The sequence below is a fragment of the Lytechinus variegatus genome, chromosome 14 (assembly GCF_018143015.1).
Source record: "Lytechinus variegatus isolate NC3 chromosome 14, Lvar_3.0, whole genome shotgun sequence".
NCBI lineage: Eukaryota > Metazoa > Echinodermata > Echinoidea > Temnopleuroida > Toxopneustidae > Lytechinus > Lytechinus variegatus.
In genome coordinates this window covers 8,043,258-8,069,137 of record NC_054753.1, presented here as the reverse complement: position 1 = coordinate 8,069,137, position 25,880 = coordinate 8,043,258, and the positions used below count along the sequence as shown (strand labels likewise).

General features: G+C 36.5%; 1 protein-coding gene across 1 annotated transcript; it reads right to left on the bottom strand.

The window, feature by feature from the left end:
* Nucleotides 1-538: 538 nt before the first annotated feature.
* Nucleotides 539-25,123, bottom strand: LOC121427332 (solute carrier family 12 member 9-like). Its single transcript, XM_041623675.1, has 12 exons — nt 24,656-25,123; nt 20,894-21,028; nt 19,966-20,100; nt 13,496-13,798; nt 12,596-12,703; nt 7,801-7,912; nt 5,917-6,074; nt 4,785-4,870; nt 4,255-4,379; nt 3,104-3,296; nt 2,346-2,670; nt 539-1,868 (listed from the first exon to the last, which is right to left on the bottom strand). The coding sequence occupies exons 1-12, from the start codon at nt 24,990-24,992 to the stop codon at nt 1,036-1,038; spliced, it is 2,850 nt and encodes a 949-aa protein (XP_041479609.1). The 5' UTR covers nt 24,993-25,123; the 3' UTR covers nt 539-1,035.
* Nucleotides 25,124-25,880: the final 757 nt, after the last annotated feature.

Below are 25,880 nucleotides of genomic sequence, written 5' to 3'. Positions count from 1 at the left end.
TGGTATTCCAACAATACTGATGCAGCTGACCTTTATGGCTGATTAAAAATATGTAAGAGATATAAGAAATATAAGAGACATGTATAAGGAGAGTGAATATATCTGAAAAACCCAAATAAACTTCATGTACCTGCAAACATGTAAATGTATTTCGATAAAGTTACAAACTTCCCTTTTAACCCTAACTAGGCAAAGAAATACATTGAGAAATTTATAAATCAACATACACACATGAATTATATGTACTTTTGATATCACATTTTTAAAATTATGGAATTTACACAGAGGTATCAAAATGGGATTGGACCCTCAATTATGATACTTGGACCTGACCGACCTTGATTCACTGCAGAATTCTGATTTCATGCATTTCCAATGAAATTATACAATTTTTTCAAAACGTGCACTATACAATTATGTAGATTGTGCCATGGATTTGATCCCTGAAATAGACTCAGATTGAATGAGAGACCATTAAGAAGCCTAGAGCTTCAAGGACCCCGGCCGAAAGAGACTTCGCGCTTGTCATTTTTTTGCATGATCGAGAAGTCGACAGCAGAGAACATAAGAGGGTGGGGCCTTGGAGTTCTCTCCCCTGCATCATAAACTACCCAAATAGCCTGGCCTAGTTGGGGTTGATTATAAAACTGATTTGTTCACCTGCTGGTGCACACAAAGTATTGCCACCATAGACATATGGAACAAACTAACCAAATACAAACTCAACAGGCAAGAGCAGATATCAGCTAAAATAGAGAATAAATCCTACCAACTGGTTTGCCAGTGAAACTATTCCCAACACTTTTGATATGCTGTGTCATCAAAATTTCACATATTATTGCACTCAATTTCCGAACAAACATCATTTATGCGCATTTAAAAGCAATCCCCAATTAATCTTACAGTGAGCGAGCAAATGAGTATAAAGTTGGTTCATAAATATGAAAATGCATAAAAAGTATATAAATACATCTTATATTTCTTACTTTAAAAAACACTGTCCAAAATTTGAAGTACTAGTTTGATTTCGAAGTATTACATTACAGTTGAGGTAACTTCACTGAAGCCGTGCACAAGCACCGATGGTGGTAGGTCTTTGGTTAAGAGATTTAAATGGTGTAAATATGTCATGTGGTACTGCGGATCCGCTGGAGGGAGGGGTAAATAACCAAAGACGACAGCAGTAGACGCTGTGTGGTCCCTCACCATCTGATTCAATGCAAGTAGATACTCATCAGATATAGACCTGACTAGGCTTGGAGCAGCATCGCCGTTCATCTGGTTCATCTGGTAGGTATTCAGTGACGTTATATGGTTCCATGGGACGGTGACAACCTCTGCGTAGATGCGGAGATCGACCAGGAACTTGTTCAGCTTGTCCTTCTTCTTCTGGGTGGATTGGTAGTCTGAGTCGACGCATAGGAAGACGCGGAGTCGCGTGTGACGGTTCCACTTGGGGACCATGTGCAGGACGCACGCCAGCTGGAGGAGGAATATGCAAGCAGTGTCTAGGTAGCCGGCTAGCTCGGGCTTGAGGAAGTTGATCGGCCAGACATCAATATAAGAGTCCCTAGAGCTGTCCTGGAGAGCATCCATGTCAAGGGATGAGAAGTGACGCGCCAGACAGATGTTCTTGCGCAGACGTATCGCGTCGCAGATCATCAAGACGTACTGGTCGGCCGATAGAGCCTTGGTCTCGGTCTCTGCCCGTAGCTTGGGGAACTGGGTCAGCACATTCCCCATCTCCTCCTCTTCATCGTCTGTGTTGAAGCGGAAGCGAGATTGTTTCTCAGCCTGGGACTGGCTGAGCGAGTTGACGGGTATCTTGTCGTCATAGAAACCCATTACGACTGTGTTTGGTTTCATACCTAGTGAATGAATAGAGGGATAATCCCACATTTAGAAAGATTGATGAAAATTGCAATGCAAAATACTAGGACTAGTATTCTCAACAAGAGCATGAGATAAACTCTAGAATTTCTCAAAGGTATTCATAGTGACAATCATTCTAATATACTCAAATACCTATCCCCCTCCCCCAATCTCTCACATTACTTTTATTTTATCTACAATGTGGATCTCTTATGTATGTTAATTCAATATCCAGTACATGAAAAAGTTATATTGGTTAGTTACATGTATATTGCATGAATTACTAAGTTATATTCTACTTTAATTTGCCAGGAAATGGCTCATTAAAGAAAAGGTGATGTTAAATAAACAACTACGAAATCAAACCCCCGATGATTAAAATATTGTATTCTAGTACTCCGAATCAATACTATCAGAATATCAAGTATTTACTCCCATGTATTGTCTTAGAAATAGAAGTCATTTGTACTTACCACCTAGCCCAGAGATGCGCATCAAATGTGTGACCCCCTCCCGTACAGTAGGGGCCAGCGTCAGTTCGACGAAAGCCTTCACTTTTAGCGATTCCACCAGATAGAGCCATGCTGGGTATTCTTGCTGCACGGGATCGTAGGGAAACTCGTCAAGAAATCCTGTCTTGACGTGCCCTATCACGTAGAGGCCGCTCTTCTTCATGTCGTTAACGAAGCGTATGAGTTGGGTGGAAGCACGGGGGTTGGAGACAAGGAGTAGGATCTGCGGTCTCCAGAACTTGACATGGGCCTTGCGGACATCTAGCAAGAGAAGGTATTTCCTGACCTACATATATCATATGAAGGAGGATTAAGCATTCCACATTTAAGTTACCTCATTTAAGACAAAGGGGTGAAATTTGGTGATGTTCCCTCAGCTTGTACTATGGAAAATACATGTATGTTCAAGAGAACAAAGACAAATGTCCTTCACTTAATAAGCCTATTTTGCTGGCCCCTGAAAAATTTGTTACAAAAAAGATTTACAATATCTACACTGAAAACTAATCATTTCCCCAAAAAATTTGGCAATATTTTTAATTCCTGTGCACGAATAGACTGCTTCCTGGTGCTACAGACATTTGAGAAAAAAAGTAAAGGCAGTGACGGCACGAACTATCTAACTGCACAAAGTGGGACAGAAATGTTCGAAACCACTACAAAATGAAATTCTGGTAGTTTTGCATGAATATTTATTTTCTAAACATGAGAATTATTACCTGATGGAAGATAAGTGCCTGGCTGACATAGCCCCACTGGTTGTGAGGCCCCCAGATGATGACGACCACGAGGAGGAAGATGAAGAGACCTATGGCTGCGAACGCCCAGATGGGCTCGATGAGGAAGAGCATGACGATACAGCCTATCATACCAAGCAGTGATGTGTGCCAGGAGAAGTATTTGAACGATGGCCTGAGGGAATAATTGACAAATAAAATTGATCCACATTGTGCTGCACTCAACCCAGGTGAGCTTTTTCTGTTTGTGGCGTTTACTCCCTTAGGAACTCGGCAGGACGGCATTCCGCTGGTAAACGCCAAGCCGGTATATAACCAATTACCCGGGAAACATTTTACGTCTAGGTTTAATCAGTCATAATGGCTGACCATATAGACAACAGCCATTACTCTCGGGCAATTTATCAAAGTGGAGACAATGATAGATTGGGGATTCGAACTCACAACCTCGCGATTTTGAGTCCAATGCTCTAACCACTGGACTTCACGACCCTAAATGGGTACAGACAGAAAGTAATTCCTCAAAAAACTGTGAGCACCAGAATCAGTAGACTGGCTTAACTGGGGAAATTATACTTGAGCTATACATATTTTTACTAACAGTGACCTGTATAATTATGTAAGGAGTCTATAGTTTTGTACATGTGAGGAGAGATCAAGTTAGTCTGTAGACAAAGACCCTCTTTTGACACTTTGATATACAAGTGGGTCTTGAGTGAATTCTAACACAAGTTATCATTTGCTTTGTCAACTCAGCGTTGGAGCAGCTATTAAATGATACATTCCCCTTCCTCTCTTCCAGTCTTCAAACTCTGACCACAGTGACATGCTTCAGCAAACCAAAGGATTTCGCATGCAAACTATGGTCAAGTCATGGCATAAAGATGCATCAGTGGTAAAATTCTGTCCTAGTACATCAATATCTCTCACGGGAATCTGCCAATCAGTCAATTCTTTTGGGACCACAAAAATCTTTTTCTTGGAGAAAATCCACCTTTTTTAAAGAAAGACATGGTCTGTAGAAATAACTTATCCCATGGATGTAAATAAACAATGTTTGCATTTTCTGGACTTAAAACATGATTTAACTATAAATAGAAGGTGGACCTACGCAGAGTCTACACTGCCCTTACCTGAAATTTGGAGCGGAAGCAACTTCCAAGGCTAGACAGGCGAGGTTGACACATGCATAGGAGAGAAGAAAGAAGACTGATACCAAGGGACCTATGGCATTCAGTTCTCCTATGAAGAGGACCATCTGTTTATGCAACAAAAATGTAATGACATTAGCAATTGAGACTGATTTCACATGATATAACAAATTCATAAGGATAGCAAAGTTATACAGACGTTTTTATTTCTTCACAGGCAGCCAGAGTAGTCACAGATTATTCACAATTGTCTAGGATAGCCTGTCCTGTCTCAAAAATTTCCTTCTAACATATATACAGCTGAATTAATTCCAAAATTATTCATTTAAATTTGCATGACTAGAGAGATCATTATATTTTCTAACTTCTTCAAAATTAGTCTAGCAACAGTGGTCTTGAATAGAAAAATGTGTGACAGTGGTGCTTTTCAGCCTATTCCAAGTTTAAGCAGTATTGCTGTAGATCCTGCACTCTCTCCAGGATGTCAACCCCATTTCAAAGACAATACTCACCTGTACCATAAACCAACACACAATGAGAGCTGCTATGGGATTGCCATCCTTAGTAATTCCTCTAGCTATTGGGTTGGTCACAGATCCTGCAGAAGGCAAAAGGAATGTCAATTTTAGGAAGGGAGGTTCCAAAAGTTGACTAAACATCATTCACTTCACTTCAATTCAATTCAATTTTATAATTCAATACAATTCAATTCAATAATGGTATCTATTCTACAAGTTCAGCCAAATTGCTAAAATTTTAGCATGCTTACAAATTATACAACAATTGTCCACATATTACATTGGGGTGTTTTATCAATGTTTATCATCTGACCTTTTTTCAGATCCGAAAAATTTCCATAATTTTGACTGACAGAGAAGCACAGTGTTTTTTTAACGATAGAAGAAATTCTTTTTTTTTACCCCAAACCCTCTCAGCAAGTCAGCTAGCATCCTATACAGCATTCCTCAATATATTGGCCCTTTTTACACTACAAGAAATTATCTTTTCACTGAAACTTTACCAAAAAACAAATCTTTAGCTTAATCAGCTAGCCTCCTATATTCTCCAATGGGTTGGGCCTTTCACACTAGAAGAAATTATCTTTTTACTTATATTACCAAAAACCCTATCATTAGCTGGAGCGAGAAAAAATCTTGATCCACCAGTCAGAGTACTAGGAGATGTATAAAGCTAGATCAACTAACATCCTGTATCTCCCATTAAATGCAGTTATTATCAAACCCTTTTACTCTAGACAAATTATCTTTTTACATACCAAAGCCCTACATGTATCCCTATTACCTAAAGCAGCTTGCATCAATTATACCTTTAGTGAGTGCAGTTTACCAGAAACTTTTACACTAGAGGACGTTATCTGAATACTTCAATGCTTACCAAACACCCTAAATCAGCTAGCATCCTTTATTCCCAAATGCAAATGCTCTTTCATACTTGAATAAAGTTTTCTACACTGGAAGAACTTTGTTTTCACTTATCAAAACCCCTATCCTTCGCTAAAGCAACAAGGACTTTTGATCCAACAATCAAGAGTACTGAGAGAGGTAAAGAGTTGGCATCCTGTATTACCCAAATGAATGCTCCTAATATCAGGCCTTTTACACTAAAAGAAATGTTTTTACTTACCAAAAACCCTATCCTTAGCCAGAGCAACAAGGACTCTTGATCCACCGATCAGAGTACTGAGAGAGGTAGAGAGGGTTGCTGCGATGACCCCTACAGCAATCAGGGGACCGACTACGTTGACATGCTGCAGGAAATTGTAATCATTTATCAACAGATCCCTGAGAAAAAAAAGAAAAGAATTTTAAGCCATTGAACATGGTAAATTTCATTTATGTATTATTTATAAAATCATTTATTCATTCTTTTTTTTCTAAATTAATCTTATTTTTCAATGCTAGAAACAAGGAAATGTAAACCAATATTTTGAATAAAAATAGTGCTTGATCCTCCCAAACATTTCCTTCCTGATATTATGATATGAAGACCTTTGGAAGGGCATATTAATATTAGCTCATAATGTGATAGATGTCATAAGGTATTTACATGTAAACAATGATACTAGTATCACCAATTTACTTCATGTAAAAACCAGTGCATAAATTTACAACATATTGAAGACAATGCCTATAGTAGCAACAGAAACCACAGCATAGATCATTAAGCTATTAACAGGAATATTATGACAAAGCAATTACTAACAAAATAAAATCAGTTACAACTGACAAGGTGGTTTCTGCACTTGGTTCACCCATTAGCATGACAAAGACAACTGACCACATTTATATCGTAAAAGGAAGCCATAATACTGATACAGCTGAAACTAAATATACTGTAAGAGCTCCTGTAAAGCCAGCTAGTCTGCATGCACAGACTCAAATTTGACATTTTAACAAATCATTAAAATTATGTCTGAGGTAGAGACTAGATTCCAAACCCTGTATCTGTGTCAAATAAGTCAAATTGATAGGAGCACCCATGGTACATAAGAGAAGCTAGTTTCAATATTTCAGACTCTGCATCATGCTAAGCAAAAACCAAAAGTCTGTGAGCTGTAGACTACCAGGTGGCAGTTAGAATGTGCTTTCAGTTTCAATTCAAGAATACCGAAAGCCAACAATGTGAATTATAAAACAATACAACTGTTTGTTAATAGTTTTAATTATTCAGTATCTCTCAAGAATGTTTAATGAATAGGGCAGGGGGGGGGGGGGTCCTTAAGGCTTCAAGCATTAAGACCATTCCGAACAATTTTGCAGTGCATCATTTCTTGACTTTCTTCTTGAAGTCCTGATCACGTGAACTCCACCATTCATTTATAATTTTTACACATGCACCTTGGATAAAAAATATGGCTAAAAAAAGGTATTCAAAGGAAAAAGAAATCCAAAATCTACATACCACATAATATCATTGAGAAATATCTAGGACTTCAAAATGAATCCACTTTTTTCTTTTTCTGATTTCCCAGTATAGAGTACAACCTCTTTACAATTGGGCCTATTCAGGTTTGAAATTTCTGGATGGGGGTTGCCATTTTTGCAGGGTTAGTAATCAAATTAACACCCATATTTACGATTACCAAATTGGCAAATTATAATTAATTTACCAATTTGGAAAATGTAAGGGTGTAGAATTAATCATGAAAATTTATCAAATCGTATTTTCAAAACTATAACATAATATCAAACACATTTGGAACAATAAAAACATAGACATATACTTAGATATGCAGTTTGTCTGTGACGTCACAATTTTGAACTAACCCTGTGAAAATGACAATCTCCATCCAGAGACTTCGAACCTGAAGAAGCCCAACTTTGAAGAGGTGGTACGCCATACTTGGGAAATCGGATAGGGGTATAAGTGGATTCATTTAGATTGTCCCGTATTTATCAATGATATTAAGCTGTGCTAGATTTTGGGTTTCATATTCCTTTAACAGTAGATAAATTAATTTGGTTTCACTTCATACAGCTATATAAAGGAGAACATTCATCCACTAACCTGGTACAGGTTGCAGCAACGAGAAGAAATACAATGATGTAAATGATTGCTGTAAAGGCACACCCTCCTAAGGTTCCTAAGGGGATTGCTCGTCCCGGGTTGCGGAGTTCACCTGAATAAAGCAAGAATCAGATTGATGATGATGATAATGATAATAATAATGATGATAATACTACTACTTAAAACAAGGAGAACAACAAGATTAATAACAACAATGGTGATAATAATGATAATAACAATAATGATATTAATGATGATGATGAGGAGGAGGATGATATATTAAATATTAATATTAATTATAATAATGGCAAAAAGAAGCTGCTGAAAACTGCTTATCTAAAAAAAAAGCCAATGGAGTAAATTAGAGAGTCAAAAGGGGCCTAAGCTTTCGATCCAAGCAGAATCTTCGTTGGAGGCAAAATAATTATAATAATGATAATAATAATGATAATAATACTACTACTAATAATAATAACAATAATAATAATAATGACAACAACAACAACAATAATAATAATAATAATAATAATAGCACTGTACTTTTCTTGTAGAAAATTGTTCATACTGCAATTCAATAATTGACAATCAATAAATGTATTGTCTAACTACATCTAGAAAGGATTTTTTACACAAGATATAATACTGATCCATGTCAGACCACTCATGGATTATGAATTCTTTGCAACAATGGGTTTCACTCTCATAAACCTTGGAAAGGATTTATTTCAAATCCTGCTATGTACATTGTATAGACAGTTTATTGACTCAAATGACTCCAATGTACATGTATACATGTACCTTTTATTTTCCCAGATTACAAAATGTAAGGGTAGAGCCATGGGACTAGCTTTATATGTAGGGGAAGGCGGGGTAAGTTGAGCATAGGGGCAAGTTGAGCCACCAGCCCCAGGCCAATAATGAATGAGTCAGACATTGTGGTGGTTTCATGTATTGATGACCCATAGCATAACCCCTAACCCCACCATATTGTTTTCAACTTTGAAACAAAAAGTAGTTTTTTAGAGGGAAAAATATGAATTTCAGCAAAAAAAGTAAAAAAGAGTGTGAAATAGATAAGTGCTTTATAAACACACACGTCTTTAAATATAATAAAGACATGATAACAACATTATTAGTCCAGGTATGGATCTTCATTCTTGTCATAGTCTTTTATATGATGGATGCATAATAAATGTGTGGATACAAAATTATCGCACTAAGTTCAGACTGGGGTAAGTTGAGCCAAACAGCATGGGGCAAGTTGAGCCATGGTAATTCCTATGGTAATGTATCTTAAAAAACAAACAAACCATAAAAATTGATTGAAATGCTGGCTGAAAGGAGCAAATTTACATGACTGCTCTTTTCCTTTTAAAGGATGTTAGTATTTATAGAGAATTAGCAAGTGAAAAGACTTTAAACAAAAAAATGACATGCTGGTCCTCCCCTCATACATTTTGTACATAGTTTTTGTGGCTCAACTTACCCCAGAAGGTGGCTCAAACTTACCCCATTATGGGGCAAGTTGAGCCATTTGACATCGTTTTTTTCAAAGGTCACGATGACTTTCAGTGTGGGGATAGAAAGTTATATATAGGTGGAAAATATTTCAGAAGAATTAAATTTAAAGGCAAGGTACTTATTTCGACAAGATTATTAATCATATCAATTCTAACATGCAAAAAGCAAAAACTGTCACAACTTACCCCGCCTTCCCCTATGCATTGCCAATGTAGAAGATAGGCCCTCATGTATATAACCAGGGAGGAAAACACTTGGCTTTGTAAAGTCTTCTCCAACATTTTATTTGTCCCTTTCAGCATACACATGTAATGGTGGCTCAGTGGATAAGTATCCGGACTCTGAAACAGTGGGTTGAGCATTTGAATCCCAACCATGGCATCATTTCCTTCAGCAAGAAAACAATCCACAATGTACTGCACTCAACCCAGGTGAGGTAAATGAGTACTTTGAGCATCTAACAAGATGGATATGTGCACTATACAAATACCCAATTTTTATCTATTCAAGTATTATACTGGTAGTCTTTAATACTGGAGGTAGTAAAATAACATATATATATAGAAAAAAATGAATTCAAAATAAGAAAATGCACAGAAAATAGACATACTTAAAAGAAATCTACCCCTATCCAAATATTGCATCTCTCTGAGTATTATTTTTGTCATTTTGTTCTTTTTTCAGTTCAAGGTAGAAAATATTATCACTTTTCAGAATGTAAAATGTATTATTAACCGTATCAGACATCTGAGCAGGGCAACTTTGAAACATTGTTGCCTGCTTAACACTGGGATCGAAAGGCCGGTCAATAAAATTCCAATTGTTTATCCACGGGCCCAATTTATTGCCCGCTCAAGAAAGTCAATGAGAAAATGCGTGGAAATGTGGCGGGCAATAAAAGGCAGCTCTAACATCCGGGTATTCTACGCGTTTTGTACGCGTCCTTGAACCGCGCAGTGCTATACGTCATAATGGTAATGAAGTTGAGACAACGCTGGATACTGCATCCCTAGGCCAGGGACGCGTCATTTCAATTACGTCACAATGGTAAAGTTCAGAAGCCCAGTCTGCTCAACATGAGAAACTAGATTCTCATTCTAAAAATTTAAAATATCTAAATTTTAACGATTTGGCTCTAGATGTCTGATTTGGTTAATAATAGCAATATTGACTGGCCTGGGGGCGAAAGGACATATATCGCCCTCACTAAATTGATATCACCCTCGTCTACGACTCGGGCGATATAAATCTAGTTTGGGCGATATATGTCGTATCGCCCCGAGGCCAGTCAATATTGCTTTAATATTAAAATCAATCAATCAAGAGTAAAACTAAAACATTACAAATGACTTCAAGACATGTAAATGTAATGATAAAATTAAACAATCAAGAGTGAAACTAAAATGTGACAAATGACTTCAAGACAGGATATTTACACGTACATGTATGTATACTGTCTGCAAAGAAACTGAAATTGAAAAAAAAACATGTGAGAGTTCATGTGACATAATGAACCATAATTCCAGGTTCTCGATATAAATGATTCACTTCTGATCTTATGAAGGAATGTGCTCTAGTTCAGATTGTACACTGTAACTGTCACATCTTATCACATCTTAACACATAGTTCAACTTTATTTGTCCATTTCTTGCCTCTGCAGTCAAACTCGTCTCTCAGGTGACACGACATTTGCTCCTGCGACAATTACTCCGGGCTTAATTTCGTCTAAGATGTAGGGTTAGGGTTGCAATAGGGTTTTATGTAACCGGTGTGTTGGCTCAGTTGGTAGAGCGTCCGCTTCACAACCGGGAGGTCGGGGTCCAAACCCCGGTCGCGTCAGACCAAAAGACGGGAGTTGCTGCTACCCTGTTTGGCGTTCCGACGATTGAAGGGATAGAGCCTCGTCGATCTGGCGCTGCATAGTGGCTGCCGGGCCCACGATCAATTGGGCAAAACAAATTTTCATTTCAAGAAGAAAGTGAAAGTATTTCATTTCATGTCTATTTCGAACAATGAAATATGGATTTTCATGTTAGGACCAGGGGCCCATTGCAGAAAGAGTTGCAATCAATCGCAACTCTAAAAATCACGCGCAACTTGATTTTCAACCAATCAACAGCACGCATTTGGGACTTGCGATTGCTTTCTTGGCTTGCGTTTAAACGCAACTCTTTCTGCAACAGGCCCCCGGTTGAGGGTGGGATATAGTGTTAAACCCAGGGTTGAATTTGACCATTCCATTAGTGTGTGGAATGCAGAGCGGGGCAATTGTTGCTGGAGCAAATGTCATGGATCCGAGGTCACCTATTGAAAGGAAACAGAAAAGTACCTACTGGAGACAGGTGGCTTTCGTAGCCAGGTTCTATAACATATCTCCCTTCGTAATGGGAGGCAATAATTATCTAGACCTGCTAGCCTCTGGGAATGTAAAATTGTATTCTGTGATTAAAAAAAATGTATTTTTCCCACCCAAAGTGTATTTCATAATAAAATGCGTGGTGCACTCGCTCATCGCAGTGCTCAAGCTGCATGCAAGTCAAAATGCACACTGCTCTTGCAAATATCTCACCCTGGTTTTAACAAAATGCTTGAAAAAAAAAACAAGTTACCTGAAATTACATTGATCTAATAACCATATTTGTGTATGTTTTATGAAATAAAGAGATGATTTTTCTCAATAAATTACAATTTTTATTTTTTTTAGACATATTTTTTAAAGAAAAAACTTACTGCCGTATTTTGGTTGCAAAAACGTACTCAATATGCCAAGAAGGTACTGGTTCAATGGCAGGTCTGATTATCATGGCCACTAAAGACATGTTTTTAGAAAAGGCAGGTGGCTGCTATAAGACAGGCTGTACATGTATTTTGTACATAGTACAATCAGGGGAGCATTTCATCAAACTTTCCTTGATTTTGATTGGCTCAGAAGCACTGTTACTATGGCAACTGTCAGATAACATAGGACACGTCGGAGAAATCATCCGACACAATTCCTTTCATGAAACACTCCCCAGATGTCGATCGGGGGGGGGGGGGGGGGGCACTGGAAGAACAAGTTACAGGGAAATTGCTCATTGTGTGTGGAGGTATTATTATTATTTTTTTTTGGGGGGGGGGCTTGTCGATTTCCTTTTAAAATGTGGCCTCCCTTATTTGCTATATCCTGGATCCACCCTTGCACACAATAGATACTTGGATGACTTGATTAAAATTTACAAAGAGCTATGCATGAAGAAATCGATAGACAATTGAACAAAATAATTTGCTTACCTGACATATTAGCCCCGGCCATTATTCCTGTGATGCCATTGAAGACGATAGCAAAGACAGTCAAGAAAGTCTGGGGCTCGAGAGTGGTGTAATCCTTTGTATAATGAGCTTTTTTTTTAAAAATGGGAAAGTACAAAATTTGTTTAGAATAAAATCCAACATGCATGGACATGAAAAATAATATACGAATACAAATGTTTACTCTATTGCATTCATGAAACATGGGTATAGCCAGATGGCTGGAATCAACACATGTTGATTTTGAGAAGAATTACAGGGGGAAGAGGAAGAAATAAGAAAAAATAATGGACTATTATCAAGATGTATTTGAAGAAGTAGATAAAAGAAAAGAATAAAGGAAAAATAAAAAAAAACATCAAAAGAAGAAGAGAATGAGAACTATCAGAACTAAAACTTCCCTGTATACACAAATACTATTTTGAGTACATATAGATTAGTTCAAGGGATACTCGAGTCTTATACAATTAGAATACTTAACTATAAAGCAAGCAAAAATAAACAATCAAGGTATGGCATTTTTCTAAGTATTGGATTCTATCTGTGAATATTGATATCCAGCACAAGACCATCTCCCCATCTTCTCTTGTATTATACGAAATGACAAATTGTTCAAACTTTCTGCCCTTCGAATAAAAAACATGATCAACATTATATTTCATATGTACATGTAAGACCATTTCTTTAACCGATTTGGTGACATCATTGGGATTTCCCCAATTTCCCGATAAGACTTCATTAGCTTGCTCACTGAATACAGAACAACTGTTTCATCAACTTTACGCATTACTTATAGAGGTTAACGTGTTCAGCTCATAGCCTTGTACTATTTTCAGGCTGGCATTGCCCTTTAATACTCAAGTATCAAACATCCCATCTTACCAAACAGATTATCCTCTAGAGTTTCAAGGCTGAGCCCTGTATAGTTGGCCGTTGCATTCTCCGCAATCAGTGGATTGTCTGTGGGCAAGTGAACCTCAAACGGTTCCTGGATAAAAGCGTTGACGATGACGGTGACGATGGCGGCCAAGACGGTGAGGAAGATGATACCCGTGGTCCGGGCGAACATCTTTGCTCCGATGAGACACACCAAGAAACAGAACATTAAGACTGAAGAACTGTAAAGGAAGGTCCACCAGCGCTTGTTTGGTCCCCCAGTTGGAATGCCATTACGAACTAGAGACCCTGGACACACATATAAAGAAGAGTAGTGAATTTTGTGATTGTTTTATATTTTTATGTGGGGGCAATTCCAAGCAAAAGTGAACATTTTCCCCAAAAAATATATTGGCTCTATTTCAAATATGGATCAAATTTTCTATCAAAACTCATATGGGATTTCTTAAATACAAAAGGGGAACATAATTAGCCCCAAATTTTTGTTCTTATGCATCTCTTTATATGAGAATCTAAACCATACAACAAAGTCAATACATGGGACTACACATATTTTTTTTTTTTTACTTAATTTCAATTCAACAGAAAACCATTGCTTATTTTGTAAAAATTTCTTTTGGATAATCTGAAGGTCATCATTTAACATCATATCAAAAGAAAATGTTAAAATATAAGTTCACTAAACGTAGCCTGTGTGTGAATATTTCAGATGTCACTCCATAACCAGGTATGGGTTGATGTTTTAAGTTGTAATTAATGAAAAAATACACAAATTTTTTTAATGTAATGCAGCATATTAAAGCTAGAACAACATACATGTAGAATCCAATCAATAACTCAACATTTGTGAGAGCCATTTAAAGTTCACAGAGTTTGAGTAATATGTTTTCTCCTCAAATACCCATGTCCATTTTACGTCACTCTGTAACCATGTTTATGAATATTCATATCTCATTAATTCAGTGGATCAAAATAATAAATGTCATCATTTTGAAAAGTGGGTTTCAGCAACTACTGTCAGGTACCATTTCTTTGCAAATAACTATTCAAATATGGGTGATATCTCTGTTTGAATGCAAAAAACTTTTTTTGAATGTCACTCTGTAACCGTGGAACTGCCCGTGGTTTAAAGGTAAATGCCAGTTTTGGTAACAATATAAAAATGAGTTTGTACAGAATCCAATGAAATGACCACCAAAGTGTCTGTTTGTACAAATAAAGAATATATGCCAGGGGAATCTGGAAGAAATTGTGTAATTGCTGAGAAATTAGCAAATAAGCACAGGATTCGGGTCAAGCGTCGGGCATGACATTCAAAGCAATAATAATACATTGTCCCATGTGCGCTTATCTGTGTTGGCGATCTTCTGTGTGAACATTTTTCAGCGTAGATTTCAAAATTTCACAAAGTTCAGTTTATGTAACTGTACCATATCTAGATCCTCGATGATATACTGACAATTAAGCCTTGTTTTACAGACTTTCTCATGAAATCAGTGTTTACTGCAACTACTGGAATTTCTCTTTAAATTGTATATACTTTCTCTTTGTCCCCATCACACATGGTCTAATCCTAGTTGGTCTACAGCCAATTCGTCTACTAAACATTTTGTCTAATTGGCTTTTAGCCCGCTAATCATTCTATTTTTCAGTTAGGCCAAAGTAATTTTCATCTAGTCTTCACTTGGTGTAATACCAATTTATGTAGTCTATAGGGGAGACCGGGGTTAGTTGGAACATGGGGTAAGTTGAAACATTGTAATTTTCTTTAAAGCCTGTAAAATAAATTTATGCAATACTGCCCTCAATTTATTGCTATTGCTATTACAATAGTGTTGAATTATTATTGCAATAAAATTGAGGGCAGTATTGCATAAATTTATTTTACAGGCTTTAAAGAAACTTACAATGCTTCAACTTACCCCATGTTCCAACTAACCTCGGTCTCCCCTATCATTTGGATGAACTGCTTATGCATCCAAATAATCAAATTTTCATTCAACACAAGGCAAAATATAAAAGATGAAGTGGAAAAGAGCTTCACACTACAAAGGCCATGTCCCAGTGGCTGATGACCAAAACGTATCTCATGAGGGACGAACGGACAGGAAAAATTTGGGGGTATCCCCCATCCGTTTTCATCTGCTCCAGAAATTGACAAAATTTGGACGAAAATCACAGTGAGTGGATAGAGCCTAGGAAACACATATGCAATGAGTACACAACCATTGCATATTAAAGTGTTTTCCAACAGAGGGCAAGATTTTTTTAAACGTTTTAATTCCTCTTTCCATACGTGGGACCAGGCCTTGACACTTAAAAACCAAGTGTAGTATAGACCATACAGCAATAAACAAAATAGATGACGACCAAATAGATTTATAAGCCTATGGTATTAGACTATATGAGAAGGAAACCAGCTGCATAAAGACCAAAGGAATATACTGTAAACCCTTTGTGTTTAATAATGCAAGCATAACAACAAGGTTTCCTGCTTCAAAATATTCAAACAATGGAATCAACAATCTCTCTACTCAGACTACAATCTACAAAGAGGACTGTACTCAAAGGAAGAAGAAGAACAAATGATCAATACAAGATACAATAAACCTTTGGCTAGCCCTAATTGGTTTCTGGTCATTGCCAAAGTTAACAGCTGTACAATTCACATACATGCTGTGAATGGGGGGGGGGGAGGCTTCCTGTTTAGCATAATCTGAAAACGGAAACCCCAAATGTCTGAAAAGGAAAGAAAGCAATATTCAAAGCTACAGTACTTCATGACTTGAAGGTGCAACCACCTCATACGAAAGCGGACCTATCCAAAGCAACATTTTAATTTCTTTTAATTCATGTATTTGGTTGTAATTGGAAATTCTTTTGGGACGATTGCGGCATTTAATAATTGAGCCTTTAAAAATAGTAATCTTCCTTAAAAAAAAATCACATTAGCAACAATTTTAAATCACTTTGAAAGTACATTTAAAGGATTATGTAAAGTGTATAATTGATGAATAGATATTACACAAGGAATGTCCTGAGAATTAATAATGTCAAATTTCCTACAAATGCAGGGATTTTGACATTAAATGTCTTGCCAATTCAAAGATGTAAGGGATTATTTTCCATTGAACCCGTTTTAATCATTGAACAAAAGACATGGATGCAACAAAAATTGGCATATACATGTATCATCTTCTGATTAACTTATTACTGTACTTGCATGGTATTTATGGCTTTTTTATTATTGGGCTAAATAAAAAAATGTTGACTTGTTGCCAAGGGGTAAAGATCTATGTATCTACATGTTCATAAAACCTTCCAAAAAGGGCCACTATTTTTGTTCCTCTTAACCCTAATTAGACTGGGGAGGGGGGCTGACCGCCTGACCGAACCCCCCCCCCTCCGTCTTCTTAAGCGTCCAGAGCTATTTGGGTTAAGCAACCTTGAGTATACAGCTGCCTGTTTAGCCCCTTCCCCTCCTATAAAATAAAAAAGGCATGGTTTTGAGAAAAATAACAACTGCATATAATTTAATCTGTGGAGTCATTTATATTCAAAGTGAACAACATTTACATGTCAAGTTATCACTTTTCAATATGTCAAAAGAGTAATTTGGGGAAATTAAAATATATTTTTTCAATGATTTAATTTGTAACCAGGCACAAAAAGTTGCACTTTGCATTTTTCAGTAAGAAGACATTATGAGTTGTTTTCACTCAGAATGGTCAAATGTCAGTTTTTTTAGAATTTCTCAAAAACGAGTATACTTTTTCTATTTATGGTAGTATAATCAAAATTTGGTCATAAAAACCAAAATGTTTTTTTCGAAAGTTTCCATAAGACCCATATTCTTTCTTTTTTGATATTTGCTATTTGTTCTTCTTCCTGAAAATGGAAGTATATTTAACTCGTAAATAAATAAAACTTGGAGTCACTTCTCTTAAATCATGAACAGGATGTAACTATAAATTAGTGAGGGAAACGTTGAGCTCATTCGATGACCCTTCTTGGATGGTTATTTCCAATCGATCTAATGCCATTTCGTACAATTCAAATTGCCAACTCGTCTTCTATCGTTTGGTCTACAATCAGTTCGTCCACTCACCATATGGTCTACTTTCATTTACTCTAATGCCATTCTGTCTAATAACCAGTTGGTCCAATAGCCATTTAGTACATACCATTTAGTCTAATTAAACTTAAGTTTAATTGTGCAAAATGAAGGATAAGAAAATGGGTATAAGACCAACTGGTTATTAGACAAAATGGTAATAGACGAAATGGTGATTAGACAAAGCGATGATAGGACCAAATGGTTGTTAGACAAGATGTTGACAGACGAAATGCCATTAGACTAAATGTGGTAATTGGACGAGTTGTCAGTGGACGAATTGGCAATTTACCTCTTGGATAATTTTGAATGAGTTCTAATCCTCTTTTTTTCAATTTGTACAATAGAGCGAAGGAAAGTGTGGTTGAATAGACTAATCCCTCTGTTCTCCAAAGTAAAGTTCTATGGTCGTCAATTTTTCCCCCCTTTGTAATGAGGGTTAGGGATACATCCAATAGTAGTGAGTTATATACCAATTTAAAGCAAAGATCACCCTCGTTCGGTGGGGATATTTATCTGAAAAATAATTTCTGATGAGTTTTGGGGGGTTTGCAGTCTTTTGCTATGCATGGCCACATTAAAAAAAAAATGTTGTTTTGCCCCCTATGAAAATATCAAAAGGGCCATCTGCACCAACCCGTGTTGGTTTCTGATCCGGCAAATTATCTTGATCTGAACAATCTCAAGATTATTTGTAATGGAGACGCAATAATAAGATGCTTGATTAATCTTGAGATTGCAATCCCAATTCAACTTGGGATTATTTGCAAAATACATGTAGCGCGCTATTTAAAGGTCAAGTCCACCTCAGAAAAATGTTGATTTGAATCAATAGAGAAAAATCAGACAAGCACAATGCTGAAGATTTCATCAAAATCGGATGTAAAATAAGAAAGTTATGACATTTCAAAGTTTCTCTTATTTTTAACAAAATAGTTATATGAACGAGCCAGTTACATCCAAATGAGAGAGTTGATGATGTCACTCACTCACTATTTCTTTTGCTTTTTATTGTTTGAATTATACAATATTTCAATTTTTACGAATTTGACGATTAGGACCTCCTTGCCTGAAGCACAAAATGATAAAATAATGGAATTCCACGTGTTTAGGGAGGAATGAAACTTCATTTCACATGACAATGACGAGAAAATAAAAATATTTCATATTTCAAACAATAAAAAACAAAAGAAATAGTGAGTGAATGACGTCATCGACTCTCATTTGGATGTACCGGTAGCTGGCTCGTTCATATAACTGTTTTTGTGAAATGAAGCGAAATTTTGAAATGTCATAACTTTCTTATTTTACATCCGATTATGATGAAATTTTCAGTGTTACGCTTGTTGAATTTTTCTCTTTTTATTCAAATCAAGTTTTTGTTGGGGTGGACTTATCCTTTAAGAATTATTCTGCCAATTCACAGGGGCAGACGTACTGGAGATTATTTATGCACGGCGTCAGACCATAATGCATCGATGCATCTTCCCGAGCAGGAATCGCTCTTCTTGCTATGGTCGAGACGGGGTTTGTTGAATCTCAAGATTAATCCCGTAGAGGGCCAATCGGACAAAAATCTCGAGTCTGAGCAAACTCGAGCTGATGCGGCCCCGCCTACTGTGCGGTTGTGCCATCCCCAACAGGAGATAGTCATTTCATGCATGAACTCTACATGGTTTGCTTAAGCCACAGTCAGATATACATGTACATGTAGACACCGGACCACCCCGGATCTGATCTGGGTGGTCCGGGGAGAGATCCATGTATGTAGATGCTGTTCTCTGACAGCATTGTCCGTGTAGATCCATGTGCAGGTGCTTTTTAGATGCTGTGGCCCATATTTTAACTTAAACTCGGGTTTAAAGTTGTGGTTTAAGTATGGATAGCCAATTGTTACATAAATCACTAACAGTAGAGACATTATATTTCAGCTCATTTGGCTCTCAAATCGTTCATAATTGTCTAGGAAGTATGACTAGATGATTATCTCCACCATCGATGAATCAGAAAAGAGCACAGTATACATAAGAAACATACGACTTAATAAAAAATTTGACATTTTTGGCTTCCTATTATTTTAGCAGAGTTAGACCATGGTCTAAGTTAAACCTGACTTCAGAATACGGGCCTGTGTGTTCAGTCATCAATGCTCAATCTGGGGCAAAACCTTCCCCTACATGTATCTCCCTGGATCATGCTTATATTGCTGTGTACAAATGTAGATCATTGAGGATCCTTGCTTATGTGACTGGGGCTTTAAAATCTATTATGCCAATTTCATTCAGAGTGAACTTGTGTTACATGTTCCTGCATTATTTTACGTACATGTAGGACAACTTACCAGACGCTCCAAAATTATCTTCTAGAATCTCAGTGAAAGCACTAGAGTTGAAAGCACAAGAGAAGACATTAGCGAGGTAAAATATGAACCCGATACTGCCGCCGAGCTCTGGTCCCAATGCACGGCTGATCATGACTGATGAAATATCATTATTAAGGATTTGGCTAAATCTGGTTTGAATGAGCACAGTAGGGTTAAGCTTGACACAAGTTTAAAAAAAAAGGAAAATGTTTTGAGGGTGAAAATTACCAATTAACTGATTTCAAATGTTTGTTAGAATTTCAAAATCTGTCTTACAGAACTTGTGTACCTATCCTACGTTTTCTAATTTCAGACCCTTTAACTACATTAAGATGGACTATGTATAAGAAAAAGGCCCTTAAAAGAGCAAGAACATTTCCACCTTTAATAGCTACATGTACATGAATAATAAAGTAAAACAAAACTTGATGCCGCAGCATTTTATATTTTTTCATGCTAATAAATACAGAGCAATTACACCCTCTCTACACACATACAAACATTAAACAGAATAACCAAGTCCCATTAAAATTCATAAGTTGGTAAACACGTAATACTGAGTCTTCAAACTTAATTTCCCCATTATTTATAATGGATAAGTCTTCTGACTTTGAAACAGAGGGTCATGGGTTCGAATCCCAGCCATAGCATAATTTCCTTCAGCAAGAAATTCATCCACATTGTGTTGCACTCAACCCAGGTGAGGTGAATGGGTACCTAGTAGGAATTTATTCCTTGAAATGCGCGTGCGCTGTAATTTGAGTAATTACGGCTGCCAAGCTACAGCTGGGGTAATAATATCCAAGTCCTTTTGAAGCGCATCTAATAGAGACATTATTCATAATGTGATATGCGCTATACAAGAATGGTATATTATTATTATTATTATTTTGCATTTCAAGGATACAGTATGCTCCACCTCCTTCCACAGCTCCATTTGTTGAGATTGCACACAGAGAGAGAACGGTCAGTAGAACGATGAAATATCCTAGTGTGAACATGCCAATTGTCTCCAACAGGCCAGCATGACCAATGGCAAAACCTGAAAAGAAGGGATTATAAGAAGGTCCAAATCCATAACATGACTCCATTTATTATACAAAGCCAGCAACTTTTTTTTATTCATTACTTGACTTCTCACCAACTGACAGAGCTGGAAGAGGCGTAATTCAACTGTTTTCATTCATATTATTTCTAGTTGTTTTTTTTTTAATTCAGTACAGACAAGTCAATTACAGTCTTTAAAATATAGAAAGCAAATGATTGCAATAGTCAACATTTCTTGTTATCCAGTAAAATAGAGAAATGGAATTTGGTTTGGTTCAATTGAAATAATTAATCACTCAATAAATAACACAGGAATGTCAAAGAACATAGAAAAACAAAAATGATTTTCTCTAAATGTAAGACAGGGACTCAGTTTTAAGGGAAGCGAGAGCAATCATTCGCTACCGCTCGCCTTTATTTCAGGTAGAGGGATTTATCGCTTGCCTATAAAGCGCTATAAATTTTTGTGAGGTAAAATGATTAATGCAGAAAAAACAGAAATCAGGCAACATCACACACTTTTGTATTGTTTGTACAACACTTCACTTCCATGTACATGTGTGGCCCGAATTTACAAAAGTGGTTTTGAAAACCCACGGTTGAGTCCATGTTTTATGCAGATTTCCTGTTACGCTTATTTTAACGCGTATATTAAACAATGTAAAATGCTGATAATGCATTTTGTCACAGTTCGGCAAATTGACGCCTGTTACTATGGTTAGATACGCTGGACTCAATAATTCAAAACAATGGACTCATTAAATAGAGTATCTAACCATGGTAACAGACGTCAATTTGGCGCACTGTGACAAAAGCGCGCATCAGCATTGGACAATTGTTATACACGCGCCCGATAAGCGCTATATTATTAAGCATTACTTATACAGGAAATCTGAATTTAAACCGTGGGTTTTCAAAACCACCTTTGTGAATTTGGGCCTACATGTCTATGTCTCTATTCTGACATCACTTAACCTGCATTCAGAACAATTGTAAGTCAATGATCAAACTATTAGAGCTAACTTTGACAATCTCATTCTAAGTCAAGGTTTGATTACATTTAAGCAATAACACACATTTAAAATGAGATAAATATTGCATATAATCAGGACATCTGATTTTTTGTTTCCATTGGTTTTGATTGTAACTTATTGTACATTCCTACTCCTCCATCCATTTTGTTCCCTTTGTTTGTCAAAGAAATCATTTTGCAGTGCTCCCCTACCACTACCCTTTAAAAAGTTTTAGGAGAGCTTTTTATTGCTCCCCTCATAATTACAAAACTGAGTTCCTGGTAAGAACATAGAACATTGACTATTTCAGTTCCACTCCACATTATGTTGAAAAATAAAAAAATCATTACAAAATTGTAACAAATAACAAAAATATAGATCAAGCAAAAACAACAAGGGAAGAAAGAAAAGGACAGGAGGAGATTAGTAGAAAAGAAAAGGAGAAGAAGAAGAATGATAACATCTTGTCGTCATTTTATAAATACTGGGTCATATGATATACCCTTAATAAATGATAGGTTAGACAAACAAACACACACTTCATGTAGTTGTGTAACTACAAAGAATCAAAGATCATTTTGATGGTAATCACTGAATACGAAGTCCAATTATGTCTTTCGAAAAAAAACCCCCCATAAATAATGTCAACGTGAATCACAAATGATTCACAGATCTTTGGCCGGTAAACAGTGCTACATGTACATGTACTGTGTATGTAAATGTCAGGTGACTTTGAGCGATGGCCAATGCAGACAGGGAGCAGTATTGCTCACAAGGCTACATGTATTTGATAAGATGCAGGGACTCAATTTTATAATCATGAGGGGAGCAATAAAAAGTTCTCCTAAAACTTTGAAGGGGAGTGGTAGCAGGGGAGCACTGTAAAAAGCTCTACTTTGACATACAAAAGGGAGCTTTTTTTGCCCCGATAACAAAATGGATGGAAGAATGTACCCTCCATTACAACCAAAAATTAAAGGAGAAAAAAAAATTAGATGCCCTGAATACATGTGCAATATTTATCTAATTTTTAATGTGTGTCATTGCTGAAATGTACATGTAATTTGGAATTATGTGTTATTTATAAAGCCTTGACTGAGAATGTGGTTTTCAAGTTAGCTTTGACAATTTCATTGACTGACACTCTTATTCTACATTTGGTGATGGCAGAATAGAGATGTGGATGTAAAGTGTTGTACAAACAATACGATGTTGATTGATTTCTAGTTTTTCTTCATTTCCTCATTTATCCCTTTATGTCACAAAAAATCAATTTCGCTTTTTAGGTGAGTGATAAATCACTCTACTTAAAAATTTCTAAAATGGATTAAGGCGAGCGGTAGCGACTGATCGCTCTCACTCCCCTAAAACTTAAATGTACTCCCTGAAGATGCAAGTCTTGGGTCAGCGACCATGGATTGTTATAAAGGATTCAGGAAGATCATAATAACAATACAATGTTTCACCTTGACAGGGGCATGGACACACAAACTGGAGGCTAAAATGTTGTGATAATTTGTCCAAACCAAATTAGAGTTCACAGTCATGTAAAGTGATAATCTGAACTTGAAAAAGGATAATTTACAAATAATAATAGTCTTCTGCCCTTCTTTTCGTTTCTTCATTCTTCTTTTATACTGAGCACTATTATTTGTACCCCCCTCTCTCTTCTTCTTCTCCTGATGAAATGTCTCCTTTTTCCTCTTTCCTTTTTGATCTTTCTTTTTTAAAGTTATTTTCTATTTAGAGGTCAAGTCAACCCCAGAAAAACTTGAATAGAAAAAAAAATCAAACTAGCATAATGCTGAAAATTTCATCAAAATGGGCTGTAAAATATTAAAGAAAGTTATGACATTTTATAGAGTTTCGCTTATTTTTCACAAAACAGTGATATGCACCATTCAGTGACATGCAAATTCCTAGGTCAATGATGTCCATCACTCACTATTTCGTTTGTTTCATATTGTTTGAATTATACAATATTTCATTTTTTAAAACATATTATTGACAATAAGAACCAGCTTGTTAAGGGAGAAATTGTTGTTTCACTTGACAATAAGAAAGATTTCATATTATATAAAATGAAATACACAAGAAATGGTGAGTAGTTTATAGATAACGTCATCTGTCTCCTCATTTGCATACCACGCAGAATGTACCTATATGACTTTTTGTGAAATTAAGCAAAACTTTAAAATGTCATAACTTTCTTATTTTATATCAGATTTTGATCAATTTCTCAGTGTTACGGTTATGCTTATTGGATTTTTCTCTTTTTATTCAAATCAAGTTTTTTGTTAGGGGAGCATATCCCTGATAGAAATATCGGTCTACAAATTTTAATCCCTCCTTCATTTTTGCTCAAAATAATCTGAATGATTCGTTTTGCCAGACGGCAGCGCTTTGCCTTCACTTCGGGGGAAAAAATGAATGATCCTTTAAGAAACCTGGTATAAAGGACAAATGTCAAAAGCAATAATGTAGCTCTGACGGAAATAACAATGAATTCTTATTTAAACATTACCACAGAACTCTCTATCACTCATTTTAAATTCTATTCTCTGAATTACCGGAAGAGTCTAGTCCATAAACAGGAAAGTTAAACTCACCAACACGCAAAAAGAGAATGGCACTGAAAATAGAGAGAACACATGGCATAAAACAGCCAAATAAGGTGGACAAATTTCGAGCACTGTTGATTGGATTTTTTGAAATACTCCTGTCCAATTCGTATCGGAGCAGTGGCGTACTCTCGTCCCCAGACGTCCCGCTCGTCGGACCAGAAGCTGTAGTGGTAGCCGCCCGGCCCCCGTTGGAAATCTCTGCGCTCACCGTCATGTTGTTGCCGCCTCTCGATCCAGCTTCGACTTCGTTTATCTCGTCTCTTGTTGTATAATGCGATTCCACACCGCCGTATGACACTGATTTTGAACTTCTGTCTGTCATATTGCTGGATTATTTCCTCGCTTTTGTAACAAACAATGACCCTAAATATCAAAGTCCAACACCGTGTCAATAATCATACGTCACCTTTTTTCAAGGCGAAGGCTGTGTTTGTGGTGATCGTGACCACATTGAAGATCACCTGATCAAGTACAGTGAGAGAGTGGACGCTAGCTGGCGCAATACTAATAAAGAAAAACAACAACATGCACCTTTATAAAATCTAATTTCTTTTCAGATCTTACTTTCCCTTTTGCCATGTTGGCATGTAGCTCGATTTCTTTGCATATACACGTGCGATTACAAATTGAAAGGTGATCATGTGATTATGATTTATAACTATATCTTTCCTATTATGCCTGTTACAGGCGCGTACGCAGGGGGGGGGGGCTACAAGGGTTTTAACCCCCTCAGATTTTTTAAGAAACTTTTTGGGGGCTTGTCAAATTTGTTTGTTTCGAAAAGTTCTAATTTTCAATTTGTTGTTGAAAACTTTGTTTGTATTTGATGACATTTAGGTATATGCATTTTGATAAATTTCATTTTATATATCTAGAAACCATTGACCGGGGAAGTTCGAATTGACACAGTGTTTATTGTAAAAATAGCTGCATAAAAATGAAAAAAAATACATATATATTGCTAAAGGTTTGAGAAATATCTGTCAAAGAATAAAAAAAAAAGTTATTAGAATTTTCAATATTTGATTAGAGACATCATATGCGAGCAGATTTCTTCATATTGTATGGTAAAAAAAAATCTATGAAATGTTATTTTCTCAGAACTGAAAATGAAAATGGTTTTTACTGTACTTTCAGTATATCAAAAGATAAACCATTTCACACCCGTTAATAGAAAGATAACAAAAATAAGTCATCACGAACCAGTAAA

What these genes read in the sequence shown, in the direction of transcription:
- LOC121427332 (XM_041623675.1), bottom strand. Translation starts at nt 24,992, where the DNA reads ATGACAGACAGAAGTTCAAAATCAGTGTCATACGGCGGTGTGGAATCG. An exon ending in AGATAATTTTGGAGCGTCTG is followed by an intron (nt 13,799 to 19,965) that starts GTAAGTTGTCCT and finishes ATGTGTGTCCAG; the next exon opens with GGTCTCTAGTTCGTAATGGC. An exon ending in TCTAGAGGATAATCTGTTTG is followed by an intron (nt 12,704 to 13,495) that starts GTAAGATGGGAT and finishes TTAAAAAAAAAG; the next exon opens with CTCATTATACAAAGGATTAC.